Genomic DNA, 27885 nt, shown 5'->3' with positions numbered 1-27885 from the left:
CAGAACATATTCATACATATGTGAAATTGTCAAAGAACAGCAATTTTAAAAAGAACACTGGGCCAAAGGAGGCAGAGCCTGCCTGCACTCTGCTCAATAAATTGAGCAGCTATTTCTCTCTGAATTTTTCAGCAAAAAGAGTTGGGCAATTCTAGGATTAAGGAAAAGTTCAAATTCAAAGGATCTCAAATATGATCTCAAATATGACAAACCCTTTCATAAATGTGGATGCTGTGCCCAGAGGAGGAGAGGGGCTCCTTTAGGGTTACATAGGTTATGTGTGAATGGTAGAGTCATAATGAACACCAACTGAACTCCAAATCTATGGTTTTCTTCTACAGCTCATCGCACTGATGGGTGTTGCTGTAGCTAACACACTGACATTGTCTAGCACCTACCAAGAGAGTGGGAAAACTGGTCCAGTTGTTCTCAAAGGAATAGTGCTGGGTTTTCATTTTCACCAGGGATGGCAGCCACTGAGATGGTCCAAGGTATTGGAAACAGATAATGATTTCATGGCACCCTAAAGGGAAAGACTGTCCTAAACTTATGAATTCATAGAACAAAAGGGATTTCTGGAAAACTTAAGAGTGACGCCTTTGGGAAAATAATTCTAGAGTTTACTTACACAATGGGGGAAGTGGTTTAGCAAACCCTATGCCTAATAATGGTCAAAGCCGAACATTTTTCATCCATATTTACAATAGACATCTGCTCAAATCTTGGGTCCCTGCTAATCCCTCTTTTAAATGGTATTTGGAATAAACAAAACTAAACTAGATAGCGCCTCTAAAGTGCTCCCAGCGCTTTACTTCATCGTAAGTGCTCAACAAACAGAAACTGGGATTGTGAAAACACTAACAGCAGCCACAGCAGCCACTGTCTTTAAGACACGTTGAACTCCTCTCTGTAGACTAGAAATCCCGAGATGCCTTTTTGCTTGAGTTCCACTGCCCATTGCATCCTGGGCTTTGTAGTCAGGAAATGAGTGGCTTCTTGCCCAACGCGCAGGCGTCGTAGTGCGAATCCCCGGAAGAACCCAGCCGCGGCTCGGAGGATGAGCGGGTGGCGGTGGCTGCAGCTGCTGCAGCGGCACTGACAGGACACGAGCTCTATGCCTTTCCGGCTACTCATCCCACTCGGCCTCGTGTGCGTGCTGCTGCCCCTGCACCATGGTGCGCCAGGCCCCGACGGCACCGCGCCCGACCCCGCCCACTACAGGTGAAGGGGACCAGGCTCCCGCTCTCTACGGCTGGGGAATGGCAAGCGCCCACCGGGCCCCTTCCCTTCCCTCCACCCCAGGACCCCCACCCTGACGTGCTCTGGTCCCGCAGCTGGGCCCTCGGCAGAAATCATTTGGTGGTTCCCATTCTCCGTCCTGTGTCTGGTCCTTTCTCCCGCCTGGTTTTGTGTTCTGGCCCCCTACCTTATTTCTCATCCCTCGCACCAGGGAGCGAGTCAAGGCCATGTTCTACCACGCCTACGACAGTTACCTGGAAAATGCCTTTCCTTACGATGAGCTGAGACCTCTCACCTGTGACGGGCACGACACCTGGGGCAGGTAGAGCGAGCTTGAGGGCCAAGGGGGTTGGCCGGGACGTAGGAGGGCTGGTGGCTTCTTGGTCTCCCTGATTCTGGAAAGTTTCCCACCTGGGCTGATTTAACCGTTTCCCCTCAACCTAAACCAGCACTGTCAGAATCTACACAGCTTTCACAGTACAAAAAAGTCTTGGATTAACCTGGCGGGCTAGCCCTCTGGGCTCACCTCAGCAGGAAGAGGCACCATGTATGAGAACTTGGGGACATTTCTGGAGTCACAGAATATTTTGAAAAAACTCCCAAGAGTCAGGAAACTCAACTCCTTCATTTTATAGGTGGGCACACAGGTCCAGGAGGAATGTTATTCTCCCCACGGTTAAGACCCTTTGTAGTTGGTGTTCTTTGTATGCCTGAAAAACATTTCCTGTCTAGCTTCATACCAACTCCTCTCACCGCCATACATACAAGTCACCTGATTCATTTTCGTTTAGTAATTCTTGTGTTACCATATCATTTTTTTCATTTTCACTGGATCATTTCCCAGCTGATCGAAGAATCATTCATTGCATTAGCCCAAACTGACATTAGAGCTGTAATCCTGAGTTACTGTTTGTTTTGTTTTGTTTTAAAGATTTATTTATTTAGTGTGCACTGGCGGTTTGCCTGTATCTGTAGCCGTGTGAGGGTGTCAGATCCCCTGGAACTGGAGCTGCAGACAGTTGTGAGCTGCCATGAGCAACCAGTGCTCTCAACGGCTGAGCCATCTCTCCAGCACCCCCCACCCCAGAGGTCTTTTATTTTTTGCTTGCTTGTTTGTTTTCGATAGGTCTCACATAGCCCAGGCTGGCCTCAGACTTACTCCATAGCTGAAAATGACCTTGTATTGTTCCTGCCTCTACCTCCCAGGTGCTGGATTGCAGGTGTTCTCTGTCACTCCTGCCTTATTATGCTCGTTTTTACAAATATTTGTACATGATAGCATGCTCACTAATGCCAAGGGCCAGGCAAGTAAGCTAAGGACATGTTCCAGTTTTTATTTTTTAGTTGGAACAAAAAGTAAATGCAAACAAATGGCTAATTGAGGCAGGATGGAATCATGCGTGCTCAGTATCTCATTCCTTAGAATGACAACCCGTCCTGTACATCATTCTAGATTGTTCTCAGTTTATATGATTACACAGGTGTGCATGTATATATTATTTGTTTATTGAGACAGGATCTTGCTATGTAGGCCAGACTGGTTTTAAACTCTCAGTCCTTCTGAATCAACCTCACCAGTGCTGGGACTGCAGGCATATACCATACCTGGCTACTGTGTATCTTTGTAAAAAAAAATTATCTTATTAAAGGTTTAATTTTTCATGTAATAAAATACACCATTTAAAATGTATAGTAATCACCATCACAACTAGCAGATAGAATACTTCTTTACCCTAAAAACGGTGCCTTATGAATTATCCCCCTGCGGTTACTGGCTCTAACAGCGGCACATTTGCCTTCTGTGAGTATGGCTTTTTACATTTTATTAATAGTATGTGTGTTTGTTTTGCATGAATTTAGGTGCACCATATGTGTGCAGGAGCCTGTGGAGGCTCCTGGCTAGAGTCCCTGGGACTGAAGCTCCCAGCAGCTGTGAACCCCTACATTGCTGCTGGGAGCCAAACTCAGGTCCTCTCCAAAAGCAGTAAGGGCTCTTAATCACTGAGCCGTCTGTCCAGCCCCTCCCCCCACTGTGAAATGCAGACGAGAACATGCTGTGTGGCTTACTTCATACACGTGTTCTTCACTGAAACGCATGATCATCTTATTAGTACACAGAACTCCCGATAACCTTAATAACGTCATGCATTTGTACTTGTCTGTGTTGGTTTGTCCGTCACTCTCCATCTTGTGAGCAACTGGTGATTTCTAGCCTTCTGATGTCATAAGTAACATAGCCTTGAGCCTTCCCTAACTCTTACCATGCTGCAGTTTCCTGCTCTTGCTGTAGCAGGGAAGGCTGACAGAAAACAGGGGAAATGTTAATACAGTTGAGTTACACCAGGCAGTCAAGTTCTCCTCTGGTCCTCTGTCATAACTGTAAGTGGGGTTGATAGGGGTGTCGTTATGCCTCGTTTAGATCTGGGCAGTTGTGAGTCTGGTGTCTGACGTTCTTATGAAGCAGAGGAACTTTGTCTTTTTACAGTTTTTCTCTGACGCTAATTGATGCCCTGGACACCTTGCTGGTAAGTATCCCATCTTTTGTTTCCCTCTCTATCATTGCCCAGCTGACATCCTTCCTCTTTTGATAGCTTGTCTGTGGGTAAAAAGTAAATTCCTCCCCTAGGCCTTTCATCTCATGATTCTGAGCCACCAGGCTCTGACCCAACTGCATAGGAGAGAATGCCAAGTTCCAAGAGAAACCAACTTGCACAGGTTCATGTGTTGAGCAAATATTTACAGAAGACCTGTGATACACATGCATAGCTCAGTGAAAGATAGAGAGACTCTGACACCATCCCTTTCAAAAGCTCATATTCTAGTTGGCCACGTGCAATGGCAAAAATATAATAGCAAACCAGTCACTGTGTCATGTGTACGGCTTGTGCTAAGTCCTCTACAGGTCATTATTAGTCAGTTTTTTATCATCGCTGTGACTGCACAAGAGAAGGTCTTTAAAGGAGGAAGAATGTATTTTGGTTCACAGTTCCAGAAGCCTCAGTACATGGTGGCCCACCCCATGTGCTCGGGCACTAATGTGTCAGGAGATGCTTCTTCATCTCAGTAGGTAGGAAACAGGTCAGGAGACAGCAGTGGGCCAAGGACAAGATACCCACCCCAAGTTGTGCCCCCACCTCCACTTCCTTTCTCCATTTGATGAGGTTTCCTTAACTACTGTGCTGCATGCTGGGAACCTCGACTTCCCACAGCTTGTCCTGATTACATCTTACTCAAATGACAACACATGCAGTACCCTATTTAATCCTCCCCATAGTCTCCTGGCTTTATTATTTCATTATTTTATTCCTTCTTACAGAAATGTGATTCTTAGAAAGAAATGCAATGCTTAGGAAAGTAAAACCAGAACTCAGACATAAACTTAACTTTATGTGACTCCAATCCTTGATTGTCTTCTGTTCTGCTTACACTCTTCCAGGGTTTTGTTGTTTAGCCAGGCAGATCTCAAACTTGGCAATCCTTTTGTCTCAGCCTCCCAAGTCCTGAGATTATAAAGACTTACCACCATGCCTGGCCACTCCTCATTTTTATACATCTATAATATTTATGTGACTATGAACACTATATAGATCTGGTTTGGCATTTAATTGTTGTTTAATGCTAATTTGTATGCTTTTATTTATCATCTATCTATAAAATATTTATTGAGGACAGCTATGTACCAAGCATGGTGCTAAACTTTAAAGTCAAAATGGTAGGTTCAAGCAGAAATGACCTCTGTTTGTCTGGAGTTTGAGATGTTAGCACCAGGATCAAAGAATAGCTATACAAGATAACCACAAATTGAGGGCAGAGTTCTGCATTGCAAAAATCCTAATGAAAAATGGTCTGGTGTGCACCTTTAGTCCTGGCACTCAGAAGGAAGAGGCAGAGGCAGGCTGATCTCTGAGTTCAAGGCTAGCCTGGTCTATGGAGTGGGTTACAGGACAGCTAGAGTTACACAAAATAAACTGTCTCCAAAAAACATCCCCCAAACACTGATCTGACCTAGCCGAGGATGTTGGAGAACTTCTCTGAGGCAGTTATGTACAACTGGAGTTGGAATTTGAAGGAGAAGCTGGCGGTAACTGGGAAAGTGATGGGAGAGTGTGTTGTAGGCCAGCTAGCGTGGAGGCTTTGAGACAGGAGAGTGAAGCGAGTGAGTGGAAGGGAGGCCAGTGTGCTGGGGCTCAGAGAAAGAAGGGAATCAGTGACGCGGGGTATGTCTTCACTGCGGTGCGATGTTCTCTAGAGTACAGGAGATCCACTGGCATTTCTTAAGTACAAGACAGGAAGTGATGAAATGTCTGCTTTGAGATCACTGCCTTGTAAAGTAAGATTTGTGTTCTCATTCACGACATTTGTCAAGTAATTGCTTCCTGAGTTGTGTCTGGCACTCTGAGGAAATACAAGAGTGGATGATGCCTCTGCCATTGTGAAGATTTTTTGTTTTGTTTCAATGTGGAAGGAATGGAGACCCTAATGGTAGTATGGATAGAGTTCATAGGGATTTTTAAAAGAAGAAAAGATTGAAAACAGTATTAGGTAACATACACCAGGGATGGGTTGGATTTATAAATGGAAGATGCAGGAGGGAGTGACTTCTGGTGGAGGAAACAAGAAATGAGAATACTGGGCATAGTCTCCTAAGATGAAGATAGGCTAGAGGAAATCCAGTGGTGAGAGAGACAGGACAGAGGTAGACTGGCTCCAGGTCCTAGAGAAACAGTGTTGGGATAATCAGGAATTGTCTGGGTTGCAAATTGCAGAGCCTCAATTCAACTGTCTGAGGTAAGAAGACAAACTTAACTGAATCAGATAACTAAAACGTCCAGGTCCAGACAGACAGCTGACATCAATAGGAGTCCCCTTCTACCTTTTATCTCTGTCTCCTTGGCTACTGTGTTCTCCGTCTCCATAAAAGGTAGGTCAGCCAATTGACTTTCTGATTGCTTCCCAGTTTAAGAAACAGTATTTTCAAAGAATCACCCTTTCCCCTTAATCCAAGGAGTAAGTCTTCGTTGGTCAGGCTTGGATCACACACATATTCCCAGACTGTGTCTGGTGAAGGGTATGGAGTGACTCTGGGAGGAAGGGTATTGGGGTGATATTAGCAGAAAAAATTAATATTCTATGTCAAGCTAGGCATGGTGGCATGCTACTGTGAACTCAGCACTTGAGAGTTAGAGTCAAGGACATCAGCAGGCCAAGGCCATTCTTGCCTTACATAGTGAGCTCGAGGCTAGCCTGGGCTGTATGAGAACATCTCAAACAAACAAGTTTGTTCTCTTCCTCCTTCTCCTCCTCTCTCCCTTTCTCCCTCTTCCCTTCTCTCCCCCTTTCCTATACACTCTTTCCCTCCAAGTATGTATGTGTATTTATATACAACACATATGTGTATATACACATATATAGGTAGACACACACATATATATCTAGCACTTGGCTAGATTTAACCAGATTTATTTTTCCAAGTAAAAGAAAGGAAGAGATATGGTTTAGTTGATAAACTACTTTGCCTTATGCATGCAGTCATGGGTTCAATCCCCATCAACCTCAAATGGATAAGAACCACAAAGCTAGATCAAAGTGCAGACTCATCCTTTAAGCATACAGTTTGGGGGCTGGAGAGATGGCTCAGAGGTCAAGAGAACTGTTGCTCTTGCAGAGGACCTAAGTTTCAGTCCCAAAACCCATGAGGTGGCTCATAGCCATCTGCAACTCCAGTGCAAGGAGATCCACCCCACGCCACACACCTCTGACCTCTAAGGGCAGAAAGTGTGACTGTGGCATTGTTGAATATGGAGGCAGAACACTTAAACCCGCAAATAACGTTTTCAAAAAGGGAAAGCCAAAAGGTAATTTTTTTTCCTTTAGCAATGAGTCAGCTACTTGACTATGCCATCAGAAACTGAGGCTCTTTGTTACTTCCTAGTCTCCCATCATTGGGTTTTTATTCTCATGCTTTACCCCATGGTGAAGCACAGCTGCCACCGCACCAGAAACTGAGTCTGCTTCCAAGGCAGAAAAGCAGGAGCAGAGTAAAAACCATGCTAGCCACATCTGCTGTCATGAAAGATTTGTTCCCAAAAGTGTGCTTCACAAGGATCACAGTTATGGTGACACCGTGACCTCTCACAGCAAAGGAGGCTGGGAAAGGTAGTGTCGGGGTTCTTGGCCTTTGCGGCAGGAGGCTTTGGGATAAAGAAGGCTAGGAAGCAGCTGGTACTGTTTTCCACAAAGTGGAAAGGACACAGAGGTAGAAACAACTGCTGTTCACTTCTGACCCCCACTTTGTTTACATGGGATCCATTTAAATGGCCTCCAGGAAATCATACAGGCTAGGTTTCTGCGTGGTTGCTGGCTTAGTGTAACCAAACTCAGGACAGAGAGGTTCTGACTGAAAAGTGAGGGTCACACCAGTATCTGAACTGTTTCTATGCACAAAGGAGCCATGTGGTCAGGGTTCTCTTTCATTCCAGATTTTGGGGAATACCTCTGAATTCCAAAGAGTGGTGGAGGTTCTCCAGGACAGCGTGGACTTTGACATCGACGTGAATGCCTCCGTGTTCGAGACCAACATCCGAGGTGAGGGTTGGATTTTAGGGCCTGTAGGAGAGACTGGAGTTGTCACTGACAAGCAGAATGGCAGGCGAGGCCTTCAAGAGTCCTCTTTCCAGGGCACTGGCTTTGAACTAGTGATTGACAGCGGTACTGTCTTCTGGGGGTGTTTAAGTTAGGGTTTTACTTCTGTGAGCAGGCACCATGACCAAGGCAACTCTTAGAAAAAGAACATTTAATTGGAGCTGGCTTACAGCTTCCGAAGTTCAGTCCATTACCATTGAGGCAGGAGCATGGCAGCATCCAGGCAGGCATGGTGCAGGAGGAGCTGAGAGTTCTGCATCTTCATCTGAAGGCTGCTAGCAGATTCTGACTTCCAGGCAGCTAGGATGAGGGTCTTAAAGCCCACACCTACCCTGGCACACCTACTCCAACAAGGCCACATCTCCAAATAGTGCCACACCCTGGGCCAAGCATATTCAAACCATGACACGGGGTAAATAACATTTATTTGGTATTTGAACAAAAAAGGTATAACTCTGCCTTCTTGGAGGTTATTGTAGCCAGTAAACCTTTGTGGGATAATTAAAATGTTTTTTGATTTGGTTTATTTTCTTTTATTGTTTTTTTTTTTTTTTTGCTTTTTGAGACATAGTCACACTGTGGTAACTCTGGCTGGTCAGAAACTGGCTGTGTGGTCTACACGCGGCTCAAACTCAAATATCTGCTGTCTCTGCCTCCCTAGTGCTAGGTTTAAAGGCGGGAGCCACGATACCCTACTTTTTTTTGTTTGTTTTTGGTTTTTTTTTTTTGGGGACATGGTCTCACCCTGTTGCCAAGGCCAGATCACAGCTCACTATGTTGTACTAAGTCACCCTTTTGCCTTGGCCTGCCGAGCGCTGAGATCATAGGTGTGAGCTGCCACACCCAGCTCCCGTTTTCCTTTTATTAATGTTTTATTAAAGTTGTGTATGATACCTTCTAAAATAGTTTCCTTAACAAACAGAAGAGACAACTCACCAAAGTCTAGAAGTGGTGAAAAATTTCTGTTCTCTTCCTACATGATAGACATACCTCGGGGAACATCTTGGCACAGGGGCTACAGTTCCACATTCAGTTCTTTACAGTTGACCTTTAGGTTTACTCCTGTATTTAGCACCTTGTATGCGTGCATGTCTGTGCAAGGGTGCATGCATGTGTATAGCCAGAGGTCAGCTCCCTGTGTTACTACTCATCAGGAGCTGGTCACCTTGTTTTCTGAGACAGGCTCTCACTGGGACCTGGGCCTTGCTGTCTGTGCTAGGCTGACAGGCCGTGAGCTGCCTCAGCACTGGGCCTATGAGTGTGCACCTTCACACTCTTTTTACATGTATGTTAAGGATGGGATTCAGATCTTCATAGTTACAGGGCAAGCGCTTTACAAACTGAGCCAGCTCCCCAGCCTGCACCTTCTGACTATGCCTCAGTGTCTCAGGTCTTATGTGTAGTCCACCTTTTCTCTAAAGTTCTTTAGAGTTTTCCTTTGTGGGGCTGTGCTGCAGGCAAACTTTCTTAGGTTTCGATTACATGAAAATGTCTTTGTCTCACTGCCTTGGTCTTTGGGAAATGTTATCTCTGCATGCATAGTCTCTGCTAGCAATAGTGTCTCTAGATAGTCTCTCTAACTTCTTCTTCTTCTTCTTTTTTTTTTTTTTTTTTTTTTTTTTTTGTTTCTCTGTGTAGTCCTGGCTGTCCTGGAACTCACTCTGTAGACCAGGCTGTCCTCGAACTCAGAAATCCGCCTGCCTGTGCCTCCCAAGTGCTGGGGTTAAAGGCGTGCTCTAACTTCTATTAGACTTGTTTGGCCTAGTCCTTCTTTGTCTCGGTTCCTCTTAGGCAAGAAGAAGGGAAACCCAGAGCTCAAAGTCACAGGTTATTTTTTGACAGAGGGCACTTCCTGGTATCTAGTTAGCCATGCATTTCCAGTCACAGAATCACTGTGTCTTTTATACATCTTGAATATTGTGTGATAAATCAAAATAAAAGGTAGAATGGGCATAATGACAACACCTGCCCATCCCTGATGTGGTGACAGAAGAGTGACAAGCTGAAGGGAGCAGAGCTTGAAAATTAGACAGGCTGTCCTACCAGCTGTCAGATAGGTGGCCCAGGGCAAGTCAGTTTGCTTCTCTGAACCTTAAAATTCATATCCGCAGATGAGGGAGCAGCACCTAGATCTTGGTCTGTACTAGGAACTTCAAAATGTGGTCATTGTTCCTGTGACCCACCAAGGGAAACACTTTGTTAATGTTATCAAATAGATGGAAATAAGGGTGACTTTATTGCTTGTTCTAGAACAGTGGTTATCAACCTGTGGGTCGTGACCCCTTTGGGGGTCGAATGGCTCTTTCACAGGGGTCGTCTAAGACCATCAGAAAAATAAAATTGTCACGACTCATAACAGTAGTAAAATTACAATTATGAAGTAGCAACAAAAATAATTTTATGGTTGGTATCACCACAACATGAGGAACTATACTAAAGGGTTACAGCATTAGCAGGGTTGAGAACCACTGCTTTAGAATATTTTAATTTTTTAAAGGTGTATTACATTTACTTATTTATTGTATGATGTGAGTGAACACAAAGACACAGCATATGTGTGAAGGACAGAGAACAACTTGGGGGGATCAGTTCTCTTCTCCCACCATGTGGATCCTGGGGATGGAACTCAGGTTGTCAGGCTTGGCAGCAGGTGCCTTAACTCACTGAGCTATCTTGATGGACCTTTAAAAAAATGTATTCTTTGAAATTTTCATATATATATATATATATATATATATATATATACACACACACACACATACACACACACACATATATACATGTATATATGTATATATATATGTATATACGTGTATATATGTGTGTGTATGTATATATATGTGTATATATATATATATACATATATATATATATATACACACATACACACACACATATATATATATTTTGTCATATCCAACTCAAATCCCTCTCCTCACTTCCTGCAGAACCTGCCCCAATACTTCCTTCACCAGCCTTCACATCTAGTTAGTGCTGCCTGCCCATGATTTTGTGGTCATCTGCTCGAGCATGGGCAACCTACCAGTGCCCAAACCGCTGAAGAAAATGATTCCCTAACTCTCAGAACCATCAGTTACCAGTGGTTGCTCAGGTAGGGCTAGAGCCCCATGAGCTCCTGTCCTGTTCATGCTGGAATGCTTACTGGCCTGGTACTGTGCAGGTTACCACTGCTGTTGTGAGGTCATGAGTGCAGGGGTCTGGTTATGTTCCTGGCACTCCTCCCCTTCTCTGCCTCTTGAACTCACTCCATGTCTCTTCTAAGCCTTGACTGTAATATAGACACTGTGGTGAGTGAGTGTGATACAGATGCTGTGTTGAGTGAGTGTGATACAGATGCTGTGTTGAGTGAGTGAGATACAGATGCTGTGTTGAGTGAATGTGATACAGATGCTGTGTTGAGTGAGTGTGATACAGATGCTGTGTTGAGTGAGTGAGATACAGATGCTGTGTTGAGTGAGTGTGATACAGATGCTGTGTTGAGTGAGTGTGATACAGATGCTGTGTTGAGTGAGTGAGATACAGATGCTGTGTTGAGTGAGTGTGATACAGATGCTGTGTTGAGTGAGTGTGATACAGATGCTGTGTTGAGAGTTGGGCACTCAGCAGTCACTTACTCTCAGCACGTTGCCCAGTTATGGCCTCTGGTCTCTGCATGAGAATAAGTAGAGTGCTCTGATACTGACTACTTTGAGAAGCTCCTTTCTGTAGCACTAATCTGAGAGTATAAAAATAAACATGTGGCCGCTGTTCGATGATGTGCCTGTATAGTAGCCCCATAAGAGTAGGTTCTTCTCTAGGAACCTGTGACTTCCCTCACCATGGGATTTTGATCAGGCTTACGTTACCAGGACATAAATTTCCTCCTGTGGAGCAGGCCTCAAACTTAATCAGAAAGTGATTGGTTACTTCATGTGAGTCACATGCCCGTGTTGCACCAGTGGACGGTCTTGGTGGGCAGGTCAGTACTACAGCATTCAGGGCTCATTGCTGGATAAGTCTGTTGACACTTTTCTCCAGCCTGCATAGCACCTTGCAGCATGATGAAAGCCAATAGAATTGTTTGTTTTTTCAAGACAGGCTCTCACTATATAGTCCAGGTTAGCTTCAAACTCTGTCTCTACTTCCCAGGCCCTGGAATTAGAGATCTGTTGAGAACCACACTACCCCATGTTTGGGGGCCAAAATGTTGTGGACCGCTCTGCCCCACAACACCGCTCTGTCCCTAGTTCCTAGTACCAAGTCTCAGGTCCTAATCCCTGTTCTAAGTTGCTAGTCTCTTTCCCAGTTCCAAGTTCTTTTTCCAAGTTGTAAGTCTCAAGTCTCAAGTGTCTGTCTTCTGTCTGCCTTTCGCCTTTTATATGTCTTAATTCTAAGTCATGCCTTTAAGTCTTGTCTCTAAATCACACCTTTAAGTCTCACACACCCAAGGGAAAACCCTGGGTATCTAAAACAAGATGTTATCAGAGTGTGCTCAGCTGTTGTAGGCCGCTGTAAACAAGTCTCTTGTCAGGGTATATGGCTCAAGATGGCTGCAAGGATGATAGCTGCCTTCTGTCGGCTCCCCACAGAGATCCATATCACTCTTCCTGGGGAGAGATGGCATTTTCATTAGCTCCTTCCTAGTGAGGCACGGTTCTACTTTGCAAAAGAGACAAACTGATCCTTAGGACCCTGACACTTGTGTTTCCTGCTGTCTTCAGTGGTAGGAGGACTCCTTTCTGCTCACCTCTTGTCAAAGAAGGCTGGTGTGGAGGTGGAAGCTGGATGGCCTTGTTCTGGACCTCTCCTCAGGATGGCGGAGGAAGCAGCCCGAAAACTCCTCCCAGGTAAGAGCCAGGCAGAAATGGTGGGTGGGGCAGACTCACTGTGTAGCCCTGATTGGCCTGTAACTTACTATATAGACAGGGCTCACCTTGAGCTTTTGACAGTCCTGCCTCTGTCTCCAGAGCTGGGCTGACAGGTATGCACCACTATGTCTGGCTCTAATCCTCTCTTGCTGGAGGCAAAAATGGCAATGCTGAGATTTTTTTCCCTGTTTTTTTTTTTTTTTTTTTTTTTTTAAACCTGAAATTGTTATTTCTGCCCCTTTAGAAACCATCCACAATAAAAATCCAAAGAGTTTTCACTGTAGAAATCAGAAGAGTCCTAAGCATTTTAAGGGCCTGGTGAGGGTATTGGCTTAGAATGGCTAAGCTGATGTTACTACCATTTGCAGGTATAGCCAGAAGCAAGTTTCACAGGTTCATGGTCTTTGCATTTGTTTTCAGTGAGCCCTCTTGCCTCCTCCCAGGGCACATGCTGCTAGGGTAAGAGGACCCCAGGGAATAGCTTTGGTCTAAGCATTAGGAGCTGTGGGTTCTAGGCTTTCCTCTACCAGTCAGCATCTTGACCACATCACTCTCCTGCTCCATGGCTCAGTTTCTCCGCTAATCATAATTCTTACCTGCTAGATGCACCTTTTAGAAGGCTAATCTAAGGTTAGACAGAAGATGCTTGGCCAACCAGATGAGAGGGCTTGGTTTCTGTGGTCAAGTCAAGCCTCACTGTTTTACCCAGTGGGGCCATCAATGTTGAGCTCGGCAGCGTCAACTGGACACTGTGTTCCTTTCTGGGTGTGGTAGAAGTCTAGGGATGCCCACACCCAGGCACGTGACTGCCACTGCATGCACTCTGCTAGCTCCTTGGCCACCTCACTTATTTATCTCTCAAGTGCAGCATTCGCCTCTCAGCCCCAGGGAAGACCAAGGCAAGAGGGCCAGCTGGGTTCAGGTCTTACAGCCCATGGCTCACAGCCATGACCCACGTCTCCTCACAAACATGTTCTGTGTGACTCATCCTTGGAGAAAACTGCCTTGTTGCCCCTTATATATTTTTCCCATTTAAAAATTATTTGCAGTGAGTAATATACATATTCTAAAGTTCATACTGAGCAATTAGAAAGCCAGCACCAGTGTATCGCTTCTGTGGGTCTCAGGATTCTCAGACTCTTCCTTTAATACTTCCTGCCTGTCTCTAGAATATTCCTTTGATCCTTTCTTGCTTGTGACTCTTTCTCCTTGCCTGCCCTGTACCAGAAAGCAGGTTTCATTCCTCCAGCCGACAAGGTGTCTGGTGCTTATAGCACTTACGAGTTCTGACAACTTAGTTCACAATTTGATGACGTGTAGAGTGCCCTGACATTGTTGGCCTTTGGGCCTGGAGAGGAAGTCTCTATCTTGGGTTCATTGTCAAGTTCTTCCCTGAACATGGGATAGGATGGGCAGAGCACTAGGCTGGGTTTGAATGGGTGAGGTCAGGGCAGGCATTTCCAATTCCTTCTCTGTATGACTCTCCTATGTGACCTTTAGGTGAGTCACTTGTTACTGGCATGATGCTCCCTACCTGTAAGTAGGGGGTTGTATTGTATCAGTGGTTTGGTTTGTTTGCTATTTTCAGATTTTATTTTAAAAATAATTTTGTCCCGGAACTTTTATTTGAATCAGGAATCTAAAATTGACTCCTCTACCAATCTGTTTCATTTGGTGAGAGTTTATGAGTAACTTCCAGTGTGGCCCCACTTCTGCCTAAAGCATAAACCTTGCCTGCTTCACACTCAGTTACCCGCCTGCCTTTGGAAGGCATAGTGTGAAAATCAAAAGTAAAATCAAAAGTTGGGCTGGCTAACATGAGGTGTGGAGTGGCCGCTGGGAGCTCAGCTCTTTCCAGCTCTCCTTACCACAGTGGGAACCTGAGGTGACACAGCAGTGTTGACAGCATCTGGGTTAGGCAGTTCAGGGTCCTGCAGTGAGACATATTATCTTTCTCTGGCTCAGATACAAACAATCACCCAGAAAAAAAAAGAAAGAAGGGCTGACTGAGGCCTGAAGCTTGGGGTCTAACTGCCCATCTCTCTTCTTCTACCTGGAGTCATAAGTTTCTGATGGTTTAGCATTTCAGACCCCCACTGGCATGCCCTATGGAACTGTGAACCTGCTTCATGGCGTGAACCCTGGAGAGACCCCTGTTACCTGTACAGCAGGGATTGGGACCTTCATTGTGGAATTTGCCACCCTGAGCAGCCTCACCGGTGACCCTGTGTTTGAAGATGTGGCCAGAGTGGCCCTGACGCGCCTCTGGGAGAGCCGGTCAGATATTGGGCTGGTAGGTCAGCGCTTGCCTTTTTTTGTGTGAGCCAAGGCTTCTGTGTTCCCCATTTATGAGACCCAGAGGTCTAAGGAATGAGGCCAGCCAGGGGAATTTTGCAGTGATTGTAGGCATGGTCCAGGGTACCAAAAGTAGACTGATCCTCCTTTACGTTTTGCCACCAAAGCTGTCTTAGTTAGGAGTTTCCGATGTAGTGATAAAACACCATGACCAAAACCAACTGGGGTGGAACGGGTATATTTCATCTTGTAGTCCACCATTCAGGGGAGTCAGGGCAGGAATTTGAGGCAGAAACTGATTCAGAGGCTGTGGGGTTGTGCTGATCACTGGTTTACTACCTGTGGCTTGCTCAGCTGGTTTTCTTAGAGCCCCCGGGACCACCTGCCCAAGGGTCCCACTGCCCACCGTGAGCCGCCTCCATCAGCCTTCAATCATGAAGATGTGCCCCAGGCTTGCTCACAGGTCAGTCTGCTAGGGGCATTTCCTCAGTTGAGGTTCTGTTCTCCAAAATGACTCTAGCTGTGTGCAGTTGACATAAAACTCGCTGGCACAGGAGGGAAGCAAGGCAGATGTCTCATCCTTGGAGGGAGCAGGGTTATGGTACGTTTTGAGCCTTTTTTAATTCTAGGAAGGAGTCATATGCTTCACACCCCTGACTCACTGACCATAGATTATCAGTTCACCTGGCCCTTTAGTGACTACTGGCCATTGCAAAATTGTGTTTCCTAAAACACTAGTGCTAAGAGATGTTGAATAGATGTTCTATTTAAAAAAAAAAAAAAATGATTCCAGAACAGTTATATTAGAGGATTCTTGCATGTGGTATGGGGATAGTTTTTGTTGTTGTTGTTTTTAATTTTTCCTTTTTTAGAGTCATGAAGAACTTGAACAGAATAAAAATTATTAAGTGCAATGGTAAAGGAATCTCTTTCCCAAGCATATTTGACCCTAGGGCTTCATTTTCCCTTCAGTTCCTATTAATAAACGGAAGTTTAACATATTCTAGGCCAGCTAACCCTCAAAGCTAATATCAAATCCTATCAGGGATAAGGCAGTGACACTAACAGCAATTAGGGCAGTAACACTGGATTCAGTACAGTGCTAGATTCCTGGCATGGCCCTGCTTCAAGGTTGTTCAACTTCTCTGGTCCTCAGATACTCCAGCAGTGTTGTTATTGTATTAAAAACTATGTTAGTCGGGCTGGAGAGATGGCTCAGTGGTTAAAAACTATGTTAGTCATTGTAACTCCTTGTGTTTGAAAGTGATTTTATGTAAAGTTTCATGCTGTCCGCTTAGAGAGTGGAGAATGTCTGAGGAATCAGAAAATTCCTTTAGAGCCCCTCTGGAGGCTCATGTTAACATCCTTAGTCCACTGCAGGCAGTTTTGCTACAGCCTTGGAACTATGGTAGACCTGGATGGTGCCCTGTCTGCACCCCTTCTCCTTTATCACCCCTGTGCACTCAGGGCAAAAAGGTGGGAGACTCCTCTGCTTTGCTTTTGGCTGGAAGCCCCACATTCCATGAACGGTTCTCCACCAGTGACTGATACTATGGTGTCTCTGGTGAGCCCACTCTGAGGTGCATCTTCTTTACCAGTTTCCAGATCCCAGCAAATTTGCCTTCAGTGACCTCCAGTAGAAACCTGCTTGGTCACTCACCCTGATGGGTTGCTTCCCCTTGCCTATTTCACTTGCCCCTTCCTCCTATACTGGTATTTCCAGGAACTCACCTTCCAAATGGACATCTTTCAGTCTTCCTAGATGAGGGGTCCTGAACTGACACAGAATGCTTAGCCGTGTCTTTTCAGTTTATTGTAAACCAGCCGAAGTGAGGCTTCCAGGAGAGTCCAAGTTACATGGAAAACTCATTTAATGTTTACTTTTAAAAGACTTTATAGTCATGGGATTCAAAGGCCAAAGCACACACAAAATGTACCCAGTGACACTGGTGGAGTCCCCTCCTGATCCCAGCCCCCCAGCTGTCTAATTCCTTTCCAGCAACTTCTCTTCAGCTTCCTAGGTCTTTCCTGAATATGTGTGTGTGTGTGTGTGTGTGTGTGTGTGTGTGTCTGTGTGAATTGTTTTGCTTTTGGCTTTTTGATACTGAGGATTAAACCAGGGTCTTGCAAATGCTAAACAGACATTCTGCTGCTGAGCTTCATGGCCACACTCTCTTAGATTTTTAGACACTGGAGTCACAAACTTGCCTTGCGTCTGAGACATTCTAGAAACAAGTTCTCATCTCTCACCTACACTCTCTCTAAGCAAGAGCAAATACTTTAGTTTATTCTTTCTTTCTCATTTTTGTCTAGTATGCTAAGTAAGTCATTTCCATGTGCCCAAGCTGTGTCTCCCCAGTAGAGATGTGCAGGAAGGATAGCTGTGGTGCAGCCCCATGCCCTCCTCCATAAGTGCATGTCCTAAGGAAGCACTGAGGTGCCTGCCTGGCATCTTACCGGGCAGTCAGAGTACTAAGTATGCCCTTCCTAAGGATTGTGTTTCTCTTTCAGGTTGGCAATCACATTGATGTGCTCACTGGCAAATGGGTGGCCCAGGATGCAGGCATCGGGGCTGGTGTGGATTCCTATTTTGAGTACCTGGTAAAAGGAGCCATCCTTCTTCAGGATAAGAAGCTCATGGCCATGTTTCTAGGTAAAGGGGCAGGGTAAGGGGGCTTTTTCTATGACTGTCCTGTTGATTGTGCTCTATTGTATATGTCAGGTTACTGCCAAGTGCCTACAGAACATACCCATTCTGCCTGCAGAGCCACTGGGGGGTCTTGATGCACACTATGCTTCTTCATTGTTTCTTTTTCTGTTTTATGGTTTTGTTTGTTTAAGTTTTGTTCTATATGTTTTACTTATTTATTTATTTCTGGTTTTGAGTCAGAGTCTCATGTAGCCTAGACTTGTCTCAAATTTGTAGCCAAGGATAACCTTAAACTCTGTCTTCCCACTTCTACCTCTTGTGTGACACTATTTCTGAGGACTGAGGAGACAAGTACAAACATCTTCTGATGTTTGGAAAAGCAGCTCCACCTTCCACATCTGGGATCAAAACAAAAACATGTTCCTGTAACATTTGTGTGTCTTTTTTTTTTTTTTTTTAAGAAACCAAAATTCTCAGTACACCAGTCCTTTATATGCAGTAGGTCATGCAGGCTTGTCAAGCACACAGTGATAGCACAGCTACTGTTGACTTATTTGGTGCATATTTACTGGGTATCACTGACATACTAACCACTGTGCCAAGCTGCGAGCATGGGTGTTTAATTCTTACTATATTTTTTGACATAGCTTATGAATTGGTGTCTGCATTTGGTTCACCCAGATTACATTTATTATGTATATTAATTATGCACTGTCCTAGTGATAGAGATTCTGCAGTGAACACAAAACTAAATTCCTCTTGGACTCATGTACTAGGGGAGAAATGTCACCTCAACTTCCCACCGACTGTCAGCTCCATGTGGGGGAGATTTTGTCGTGTTGATACCAAACACTTTCCCAGTTGAACACAGAATAAACCTGAGGCTACTGAGGGGGAAGTTGCCCCAGGTCATAGGAAACGCATGGAAAAGGAAGAACTAGAATTGAGCCTGGGGTTTTGAACCCATTTTCCTTGCTAGTGTGCTTACCTTGATGAATCCTTGTTTGCTTCAAGGCTGGGCACTGCACAGTTTTTCAGAGTATACGTGCATGCTTCCATTGTCGAGGCTTGTCTGTCACTTCACCTGTGTCCATTGTCTCTTCCCCCACCCCCGCCCCCCGCCATGTAGAGTACAACAAAGCCATCCGGAATTACACACACTTCGATGACTGGTACCTCTGGGTGCAGATGTACAAGGGGACCGTGTCCATGCCAGTCTTCCAGTCCTTGGAGGCCTACTGGCCTGGCCTTCAGGTAGGACCTGCCAGAGAGTGACCATTTTTCTGTGATATGATAATCCAGGCTTATTCTAATGTGTAAAGTAAGGAACTTTAGTACTCTGGGGTAGTGTGTGGCAGGAAGAACCAAACAAGTTAGACAGATATGCGATCCTACCTCACAGGTTTTCCAAAAGGAGCTTTAGGCTGTAGGATAGTGCCACCTGCAGCGTCTCGCAGCGCTGCCCCAGGCCCTGTAGCAATGGCTGCTGGCAGCGTCTGAGCATTCTTTTAAGCTCCTTCCTGGACACAGTGGCCTGCTCTGCCCACCATCTTGTTATATTTCTTCTGATATAGTCTGATAGATTTATAGTTAGAAGGGGCCTTAGAACCTATCTAATCTACCCTACCTATACCAAAACATTTCACTTACCAAAATATTTAATAATTTAAAGATGCCTTTTGTTTGTTTTTGCTTTGAGACAGGACCAAACATATCCCACACTAGCCTTGAATTCACTTTGTAATGGAGAGTGGCCTTGAACTTCTGATCCCCCTGCCTCTACCTCCCCAGTTTTAAGAGACAGACACTTAAGAGGCTGTGAGAATGGACAGCCTACCCTTGTTTATACACATACACACATGCACAGCAACATGCGTGCACACATAAAGAGTCAAGGAAATGTGAAGAAACAAGGATAGATGTTGCACTATGTAGGGGTGATATTTAGAAAACAGCACCCGGTCCGGCTTGTTCCTGGGCAGCCGCCATGTTCCTGCTGCTCCTCGGCTCTGACTGGGGCTCCAGCTAGCTAGATGTGCAGGCTCTGGCACCCATGAGACGCCAGCATGGGGGATGACTGCCAATCCCCCACACTGCATCCACAAAGCTCGGCTAAACCCCAGACAATATCTGCCAGTAGAATGAAGACTCTTAAAGCTTAATGATTATCTAAAGGCTTTATATATTTAGAAATGCTCAATTAACAAGACGCCCACACATTTAGAATTGTTACCCAATATCTAACCTTTTGATAGAAGTTGCTACCCAGGACAGCTTTCCACCCATTCATAGTCTTCCATGGCTGTTAACCTCCCCCTTCTCCTCCCCTTCCTTTCTTTCTCCCCTCCCCTTCCTCTCTTCTTCTCCCAGCTCTACCTCCTCTCCTATTGCCTAATCAGGGAGCGCCACTGTGAATACAGTGTAGCAGAATAAGTATCCTGCTGCAGCACTACAGTAAACCACCAGGAGTAATAATTAAAATTTTAAAATATTTAAGTAGAATTTGAAAAAATAGGTGACCCAGCTGTGGTGGCATATACCTTTAATTCCAGCACTTGGGAGGCAGAGGTAAGTGGATCTTTGTGAGTTCAAGGTCAGCCTGGTCTACATGGTGAGTTTCAGGGCAAACAGAATCATATGCTAAGACCCTGTCTGAAAAGAAAGAAAGAGAAAGAAAGAAAGAAAGAAAGAAAGAAAGAAAGAAGAAATAAAAGGAAAGAAAGAAAGAAATAGAATTCTTTAAATAGACTTAACAGTAATTTATATCCTCTGACCCACAAGTTCTCTTTCTGGAGATTTGTCTCACAGAAACATTTTCATATGCTTGAAGTGATACAAGGCAGTATTTGTTACAGCATTAATTGTTTAGAAAATGGCAAAAGACTGGAAGCAAGCTAGGTGAGTACGTTAGAATGGACTCAACTGTAGTGTAGGTGACAGAATACTATGCAGCTGTGGAAACAGGAGGGCCCTCTTTGTATTCATGGAAGAAAACTAAGATATATTATTGAAAGAATAAAGAAAAGTATAGAGTAACATGTTCAAAAAGCTGTGTGCAGTGTAGGAAAACATCATACTCATTTTCTTACATCTGCATAAAGAAACTTGCAAGTTTATAAAGCCCACTAGTAAGCACGGCTGTCTGCTGAAGGTGTGGAGTCCTCGTGAGTCTTAGCATACTTAGTCTCTCCCCCGTGCTTAGAATTTTGCCTCAGCTGGCCAAAGTAAGAGTCTGATAGTAGCAGACATTGACCATGGAGGTCCAGAGACTTAATATGGAATCTCAGATCCTCAACAAGGTATCAGATAGGTGCTGAATTTTATGTCTAACGGACAAGGCCCAGAGACGTTCGCTCTGTGGCTTGGGGCTGCCGTCAGTGGTCGACGTCAGCACTGACATCAGCACCTTTGGCTTCCAAGGCTTTGCTTTGTCTTTTCCTTGCAAGTGATGTGAAGTTTTACGTGTGGACTCTGCCTGAGTCGGCTGACCTGATGACCATTTTTTTCTCCACAGAGCCTTATTGGGGATATTGACAATGCCATGAGGACCTTCCTTAACTACTACACTGTATGGAAGCAGTTTGGGGGGCTACCAGAATTCTACAACATTCCTCAGGGATACACAGTGGAGAAGCGAGAAGGCTACCCACTCCGACCAGGTAAGCAGTGTCTTTGGTCCATAGCCGACCTGCAGCAATGGTTCTTCACACCCTAACCATTCACAGGTGCCCCCGGCTACTCTCTTACCTTCTCTAACTGCTCTTGATTGTTTTCCTATTAGCTATGGAAACTGAGTTCTGGGTTGAAGTGGCTTGCCCAAGGCTGTTAAGTGCAGGTCTCCCTTCTAACTAAGTCTCATGCTCTTTCAAACTTGGAGATATGAGAAAAGAAAGAGACTCAGTCAGGCTGAGTCCTGGGGACTTTTGCCACCAAGACATCGAGAACTACGGGCCACCTCTGTCAGCGGTTTTTGTAAAGTATCCTTCTATATAGTATGGGATGTTAGAACCTTGGGCCATTGAGTCCAAGGTCACTGAGTCTCATCCTTGGCAGCTCAGAATCAAGGAGAGGACCACAGCTGAACACTGTTTAAGTTATTTGCCAGCTCTGATGTCCTCTGTGAGGAGGGAAGAGCTAGGGAGAGAGGCCATGGTTAGTCAGCAGGTAGGCACATGGCCCAGTGTCCATCATGCCACACTATGGTTGTCTGAACATGGTAGTCTCTGCACGTCCTCCCTTGCCACAATTCCCCTTGAGCCACAAGACCAGCCTCCCTCTTGCCTCCCACTGTTCTGTGCTCTGTGCCCCATTCCTTCCCTCTTCTCGCCACAGGGAGTGCAGGAGCCTGGGAGTGGAGAGAAGAGTACGTGATGCTGGTAGAGGGGTCAGAGGTCATACACTGGGACTCTGCATGGACTGCAGTTCTTGGTGTTTCTCAGACATTTGTTCTCATGGCGGTTTTGTTTTGTTTTCTTAAGAGAACTCTTGAGTGGGCTGGAGAGATGGCTCACAGGTCAAGAGCACTGACTGCTCTTCCAGAGGACCTGACTTCAATTCCCAGTACCCACATGGTAGCTCACAACTGCCTGTAACTCCAGGACCAGGGGATCCAACACACTCCCACAGACATACATGCTGAAAAAACATTAATGCACATAAAATAAATAAATTATTTTAAAAGGTACAGGTTTTTCTTTAAAAAAAAAAAAAAAAAACAAGGAAACTCTTTGGAAAAATCAGTCATATTTATCATTTCCAGGAGAAAAGATAAAACTCGGAGTTTCAACTACATATCTAATGTTAAGATGCAGTTTCAGCATTGGGGCTTCAGACAGGTCTTCTAACCAAAATCTCCATACAGTCATTGTGTCCAGTGGTTTGTTTGTTTATTTGGTTGGTTGGTTTTGGTTTTCTGATACAGGGTTTCTCTGTGTAACCCTGGCTGTCCCGGAACGCACTCTGTAGACCAGGCTGGCCCCGAACTCAGAAATCCTCCTGCTTCTGCCTCTGCCTCCCAAGTGCTGGGATTAAAGGCGTGCGCCACCACTGTCTGGCTCCAGTGGTTTTCTAATCTTGATCTAGTTACCACCAGGGCCGGGAGCTTACTGCTTACAGGGGCCACCTGCTCTATTTGCAGGGCCCACTGGCAGGAAGGGATTGGAGTACACATCACCACCAGGAATTCTAGGAGTAGTTAAGTCACCCTTCCTTCCCCCAAACAGAGGCAGGTGAGAGAAGGTGCTGTTCTGAAGCCAGCCTGGCCAGTGTGTGGGACTGTGGTGTCTTTGATGGCACTTATAGCACCTAGCCTGAAGTCCTCTAGAGGCCTTCACCTCCCTGGACTACCCTTCAGAGTTGCCTGGGAAGACATACAGCAGAGTCCTGGCTCACACACTAGGCCCTTGTGTGAGAAAAAAGAAAATGTTGGCCTTGACCCAGCCAGCTGCTGGCAGCAGAGGGAGGCCTCCCAGGAGAACGCTGTCTTTTCTGTGCCTGTTCATCTGCCCTGGAATGCACCCTAGAATGTGAACAGAAGACTGTGGGATGAGGGGAGGAAGGGTCGGGAGAGCTCACGAGACAGCCAGAGACTTGTTCTCCAAAATAAGAGTAGCCGAGGCTGTGGACACAGCTCAGTGGTAGGTGGTATGCTCTGCCTGTGCACCGCCCTGGCTGTGCTCCCTGGCACTACGGGGTGAGCATATGAGTGGACAGATGCTTCAGGAGGGAGACAGCCAGACAGAAGAGGTGCTGGGGGAGGGAGGGAGAGGGTCTTCCATTTGAGAAGAGGTAGGTAGAAAACAAAATGGAGATGGGCGGCAGTGGCGCACGCCTTTTATCTCAGTGCTCAGGAAGCAGAGGTAGGCGAGTCTCTGAGTTTGAGACCAGCCTGCTCTACAGAGCTAGTTCCAGGACAGCCAGGACTACACAGGGAAACCCTATCTCAAAACAACTAGAAAAAAGAGAGAGAGAGAGAGAGAGAGAGAGAGAGAGAGAGAGAGAGAGAGAGAGAGAAAGGAAGGAAGGAAGGAAGGATGAGATATAATGAACTCTCTCACTTCTGCTCACTGAGGCTGTTGACAGCAGAAAAACATTTTTTCCCATAACAATTCTTTATGTATTAAAAGCAACAATAAGCATGAATATATAAAAAATGGTAACCTCACCTGGGTCCACTCCTCTTGGCCAATATTCAGCTTAGGAAGGGGCCCCTGGCTGTAGAATAGGACCCTTTAGAACATCTTGAACACCTCATTGTTTTACATAGCCCAGGCTAGCCTTGGACTCGCTGTACTGGTGAGGGTGATTCAGAACTCCTGATCCTCACATTGTTACTTCCCAAGTGCCGGGACTCTGGGTGTGTGCCACCGCACCCAGCTCACTTGTAATTAAGTTTTCCCCCTGTGGTGCTGTGAATCACCCCCCAGCACCTTGCACATGTCGGGCAGATGCCCCTTCCTAAAACAGCGTTCTGTGGTGTTTTTAACACATCACTGCGGGGAATTGTTGCCAGTCAGACAGCTGTGTGTACTGCCGAGGTCAGGGAGGCAACAGACATTGTGGTCACAACCTCTGCTGCCTTCTCTGCCCTAGTGCCTGGCTGCCTCTCTTCCTAGGGGATGGGAGTCTGCTGCACTAGACTGAGTATTAGGGTTTGTGCATCTTGGCTCTGAAGAGTAAGCACAGGCACATTCAGTCCTTCTACTGTGTCAGGATCTATTTAGTAATAGACTCATAAGCTGTGCTGGTGTCATTGGTTGCAGTTCACCAAGTAGTCCCAAAAGCTGTACCATGATTCTCCTGGGGAGGGTGGTGCTCTAGGATCAGGTATGGAGGGGAGAAGTCCTCTGCTGCCTTCCCTGAGCAGGCCCCATGCCATGCCTGTCAGTCACTGAGAAGGTCCTGCTCGGCTTTACAGAGCTCATCGAGAGCGCAATGTACCTCTACCGTGCCACGGGGGATCCCACTCTCTTAGAACTTGGGAGAGACGCTGTGGAGTCCATTGAGAAAATCAGCAAGGTGGAGTGCGGATTTGCCACGGTAAGTGTTTCAGGGCCCAGAGAGTTGGAAGTGTCTCCTCTGGCCGCTCAAAAGCTGTGGTGGTGATTTGGCAGTGTTGGAGCATTAGCGCCAGAAGGGAGTGGTTGTAAAGTCATGGACAGAGAAGCTTGCTGAAGGCCATGTGTCTGGTGGAAGTGTGAAAGGTCAGCGAGGAGGAAAGCAGGCAAAAGCAGAGTGACTCAAGACAGCCCGGGCCTTATTTGGGGAAAGGCTCTGAAGAAGGGGCTCTAGACTTAGGGCCCAGTGTCTTCCTACAAGCTGGTGTAGATGCAGGGCACACAGAGGGGAGCAGGGGAGGGGTTGAAAGTTTCTCTTTGGCCTGCAGGTTGTCATTGCTAGGGTAAGCCTTGAGTAGACAGTAGAATGCTAGGTGACTGATAACCATCTTGCCTGGTGGCCTTTACGTGGGGTCCCCAGGGCAGTCATATAAAGAAACAAGTCAATTTGCTTTTAGAAGCCAAATTGTCGTAGTTACTGGTATTCTCATAGTTCAACCAGAGTTTTACAAATGGCTGGGGCCTAGCTACCAAGGTGGATTAGACCCTAAGTCCCTGGCCTGCCTCTGCCTGCATCAGTGCTCTATCCGTCAGAATATGTGCTTTGCAAGATGAGGTTTGTACAAAGTTTGTCGGAGGGCTTTTTAAGTGAATTGTAAGAGAGGAAATCTAGAGTCTCATAGCACTGTATTCCAACATGGCACCTTAATAAGCGGGTTCTGCTGTTCTCTCAGGTGTTTATGATATGATATGTGCCAGGCACAGTTCTAGGCTGTGGGTTAGAGACACAGGCAGACCAGGACCCTTGCTCTCATGGGCTTACCTTTTAGTTGGAAAAAATAGGAAAATGTATATGTCTGGGAGGCAGAAAGCAAGCCAGTGTGGCTGAGTGGGGAGTGAGCAAGAAGGGAAGTGAGAGGTCTTACAGGGCAGGGGTGGGTCATGCAGAGCCTTTATAGGCACAGGGGAAAGTAGGACTTGGGTTGGCTTGGGCTGAGAACGTTGGTAGGGTCCACAACAGAGCAGTACCGTGATCTGATTTGTACTTTAGAAATAGCACACCAGCAGCTCTGAGAGAGAGCTGACATCCTTATAGTCCCCAACAGGCAACAGACAGACACTGTATACACATAAAGCAGATGTAAAGGAAACTGTGCTGGGGGTTTCCAGTCTACAGAGTTTGTGTTGGGGTGTGGATTTCAAAATAAAACAACAAAACTGCAAAATTTTGTAATGTGACAATATTTTATAAGTAAAATACAGATAGGTCCTTTATTCTCTTTATGGTGTTAAAGACTGAACCTAAGGCTGGTTATATCCTGGGCAAGAGCTCTACCCCGAGCTGCACCCCTGCTAGACTCACTTTGTGATAGAGAAGGGCTGCAGGGTGTACGATGATAAAGCAGTGGTTTGTTTTGGCTTCCGGTGTGTCCAGTTCTCTGAAAAACCAAGCAAGGAGTCCACTGGGAAGGCCAAGCTCATTCCATGAAAGGGAGGCCTCCTGGAGGCCTGCCGAGGTGCATGATGGGAACAACCTTCAATCTTTGTCAAACAGGGAAGAAAATCTGACGTGGTCTTTGACTGAGTCTGTAGTTGCATCACAGTACTGTGCGAGCTAAATGCCCACTGAGAATTAATTTTGCCGAGATGTATTGGTAAATCTAAGAAGCTAAAAGTAATTTGTAGAAAATAACCCTACTCATCTCTGCCTGTGAACTTTGAAGTTTTTCTACAGCTGACCCCTAGTTAGTTATTTACAGTAGTGATAGCCTGATGTTCATCAAGGAAGGCTTGGTTAGGTCAGGAATAGCGTGTCACTGTTTGTCATGAGCGCTGTGTCAGAGACAAATGGATGCGTGATGTCTTCCCACAGTGTCAGGATTTATTTAATAATAAATTCATAAGCTGCATAGATTTCATTGGTTGCAGTTTGCCAAGTTCCCCAGTTTCCACTGGGAGCTGTCTGTTGGCAAACACAAATTCCTTTATTCCAATTTTTACTAATAATGTTGACTCTCGGCTTACATACTCTGTATCACACAGGCGTTACATCTGTCTGTCTGTCTGTCTATCTATCAGTGGCTATAAAGGGCAGAGAGGCAGCAGGGTTCAGGGAGTTCAAAGGCAGAGGGGCAGAGGCACTTCTGTTCCCTGCCAGCGCTCAGCTGGCTCCTTCACTTCCTGGGGTCTGTGTTTAGAAAACATTCACAAAGACCCTCAGGTGAGTGTGTGCTCTGTGGCTGGGACAGCAAGAAAAAGATCCAAGCAGGAAGAGGTTTGACCCACAATGGAAGTGTACCGCAGGGGAAAGATGGAAGCAGGAAGTCCTGTTTGTGGTGATTCAGGTGAGAGGTGCTGGTAGCTGGGAAGGAGTGAAACTCGAAGTGATTCACCAAAAGCCCTCAGCTGTTTAGTGGCAGAGCAGCTCATAAAGGTGGCTACCTGACCCTTACTCCCGAACCTTGTTTCTGCTCTGACTCTTCTGCTTCTTCCATCCTGCGGCAGATCAAGGACCTCCGGGATCACAAGCTTGACAACCGCATGGAGTCTTTCTTCCTGGCCGAGACTGTGAAATACCTCTACCTTCTGTTTCACCCAAACAACTTCATCCACAACAATGGCTCCACCTTTGACTCTGTGATGACCCCCCATGGGGAATGCATCCTGGGAGCTGGGGGCTACATCTTCAACACAGAAGCTCACCCCATTGACCCTGCTGCCTTGCACTGCTGCCGGAGGCTGAAGGAAGAGCAGTGGGAAGTGGAGGACTTGATAAAGGAGTTCTACTCTCTCAAACAGAGCAGGTCAAGAGCTCAGAGAAAGACAGTGAGTTCGGGGCCCTGGGAGCCCCCAGCAGGGCCAGCCACGCTCTCCTCGCCTGAAAACCAGCCCAGGGAGAAGCAGCCTGCCAGACAGAGAACCCCGCTTCTCAGCTGCCCCAGCCAGCCCTTCACCTCTAAACTGGCGTTGCTAGGCCAGGTTTTCCTAGATTCCTCATAACCACTGGATAATTTTTTAATTTTTATTTTTTTGAGACTAAGCTATAATAATAAATCTGCTTTTGGCTATCAGGTTTTACATGCTGGACTCTTGATAAGATTTTACGTAAAAAAAAATAAGATTTGTGCTTAAACAA

General features: G+C 45.9%; 1 protein-coding gene across 1 annotated transcript; it reads left to right on the top strand.

Annotated features, from left to right (window-relative positions):
* Positions 1 to 980: 980 nt before the first annotated feature.
* On the top strand, positions 981 to 27885 carry Edem2 (ER degradation enhancing alpha-mannosidase like protein 2). Its single transcript, XM_034496419.2, has 11 exons — positions 981 to 1221; positions 1451 to 1561; positions 3725 to 3764; positions 7719 to 7824; positions 12603 to 12728; positions 14831 to 15042; positions 17556 to 17697; positions 18824 to 18948; positions 21209 to 21353; positions 24611 to 24732; positions 27255 to 27885. The coding sequence occupies exons 1-11, from the start codon at positions 1115 to 1117 to the stop codon at positions 27747 to 27749; spliced, it is 1731 nt and encodes a 576-aa protein (XP_034352310.1). The 5' UTR covers positions 981 to 1114; the 3' UTR covers positions 27750 to 27885.

This window comes from Arvicanthis niloticus, chromosome 2 (genome assembly GCF_011762505.2).
Source record: "Arvicanthis niloticus isolate mArvNil1 chromosome 2, mArvNil1.pat.X, whole genome shotgun sequence".
Lineage (NCBI taxonomy): Eukaryota > Metazoa > Chordata > Mammalia > Rodentia > Muridae > Arvicanthis > Arvicanthis niloticus.
The sequence above is the reverse complement of the archived record's forward strand: the minus strand, read 5'-3'. Positions and strand labels throughout refer to the sequence as shown.

Coding starts and splice junctions, on each gene's coding strand:
- Edem2 (XM_034496419.2), top strand. CDS start 1,115: ATGCCTTTCCGGCTACTCATCCCACTCGGCCTCGTGTGCGTGCTGCTG. Junction 1,562..3,724: donor GGGCACGACACCTGGGGCAG/GTAGAGCGAGCT, acceptor GTCTTTTTACAG/TTTTTCTCTGACGCTAATTG. Junction 17,698..18,823: donor GCTCATGGCCATGTTTCTAG/GTAAAGGGGCAG, acceptor CCCGCCATGTAG/AGTACAACAAAGCCATCCGG.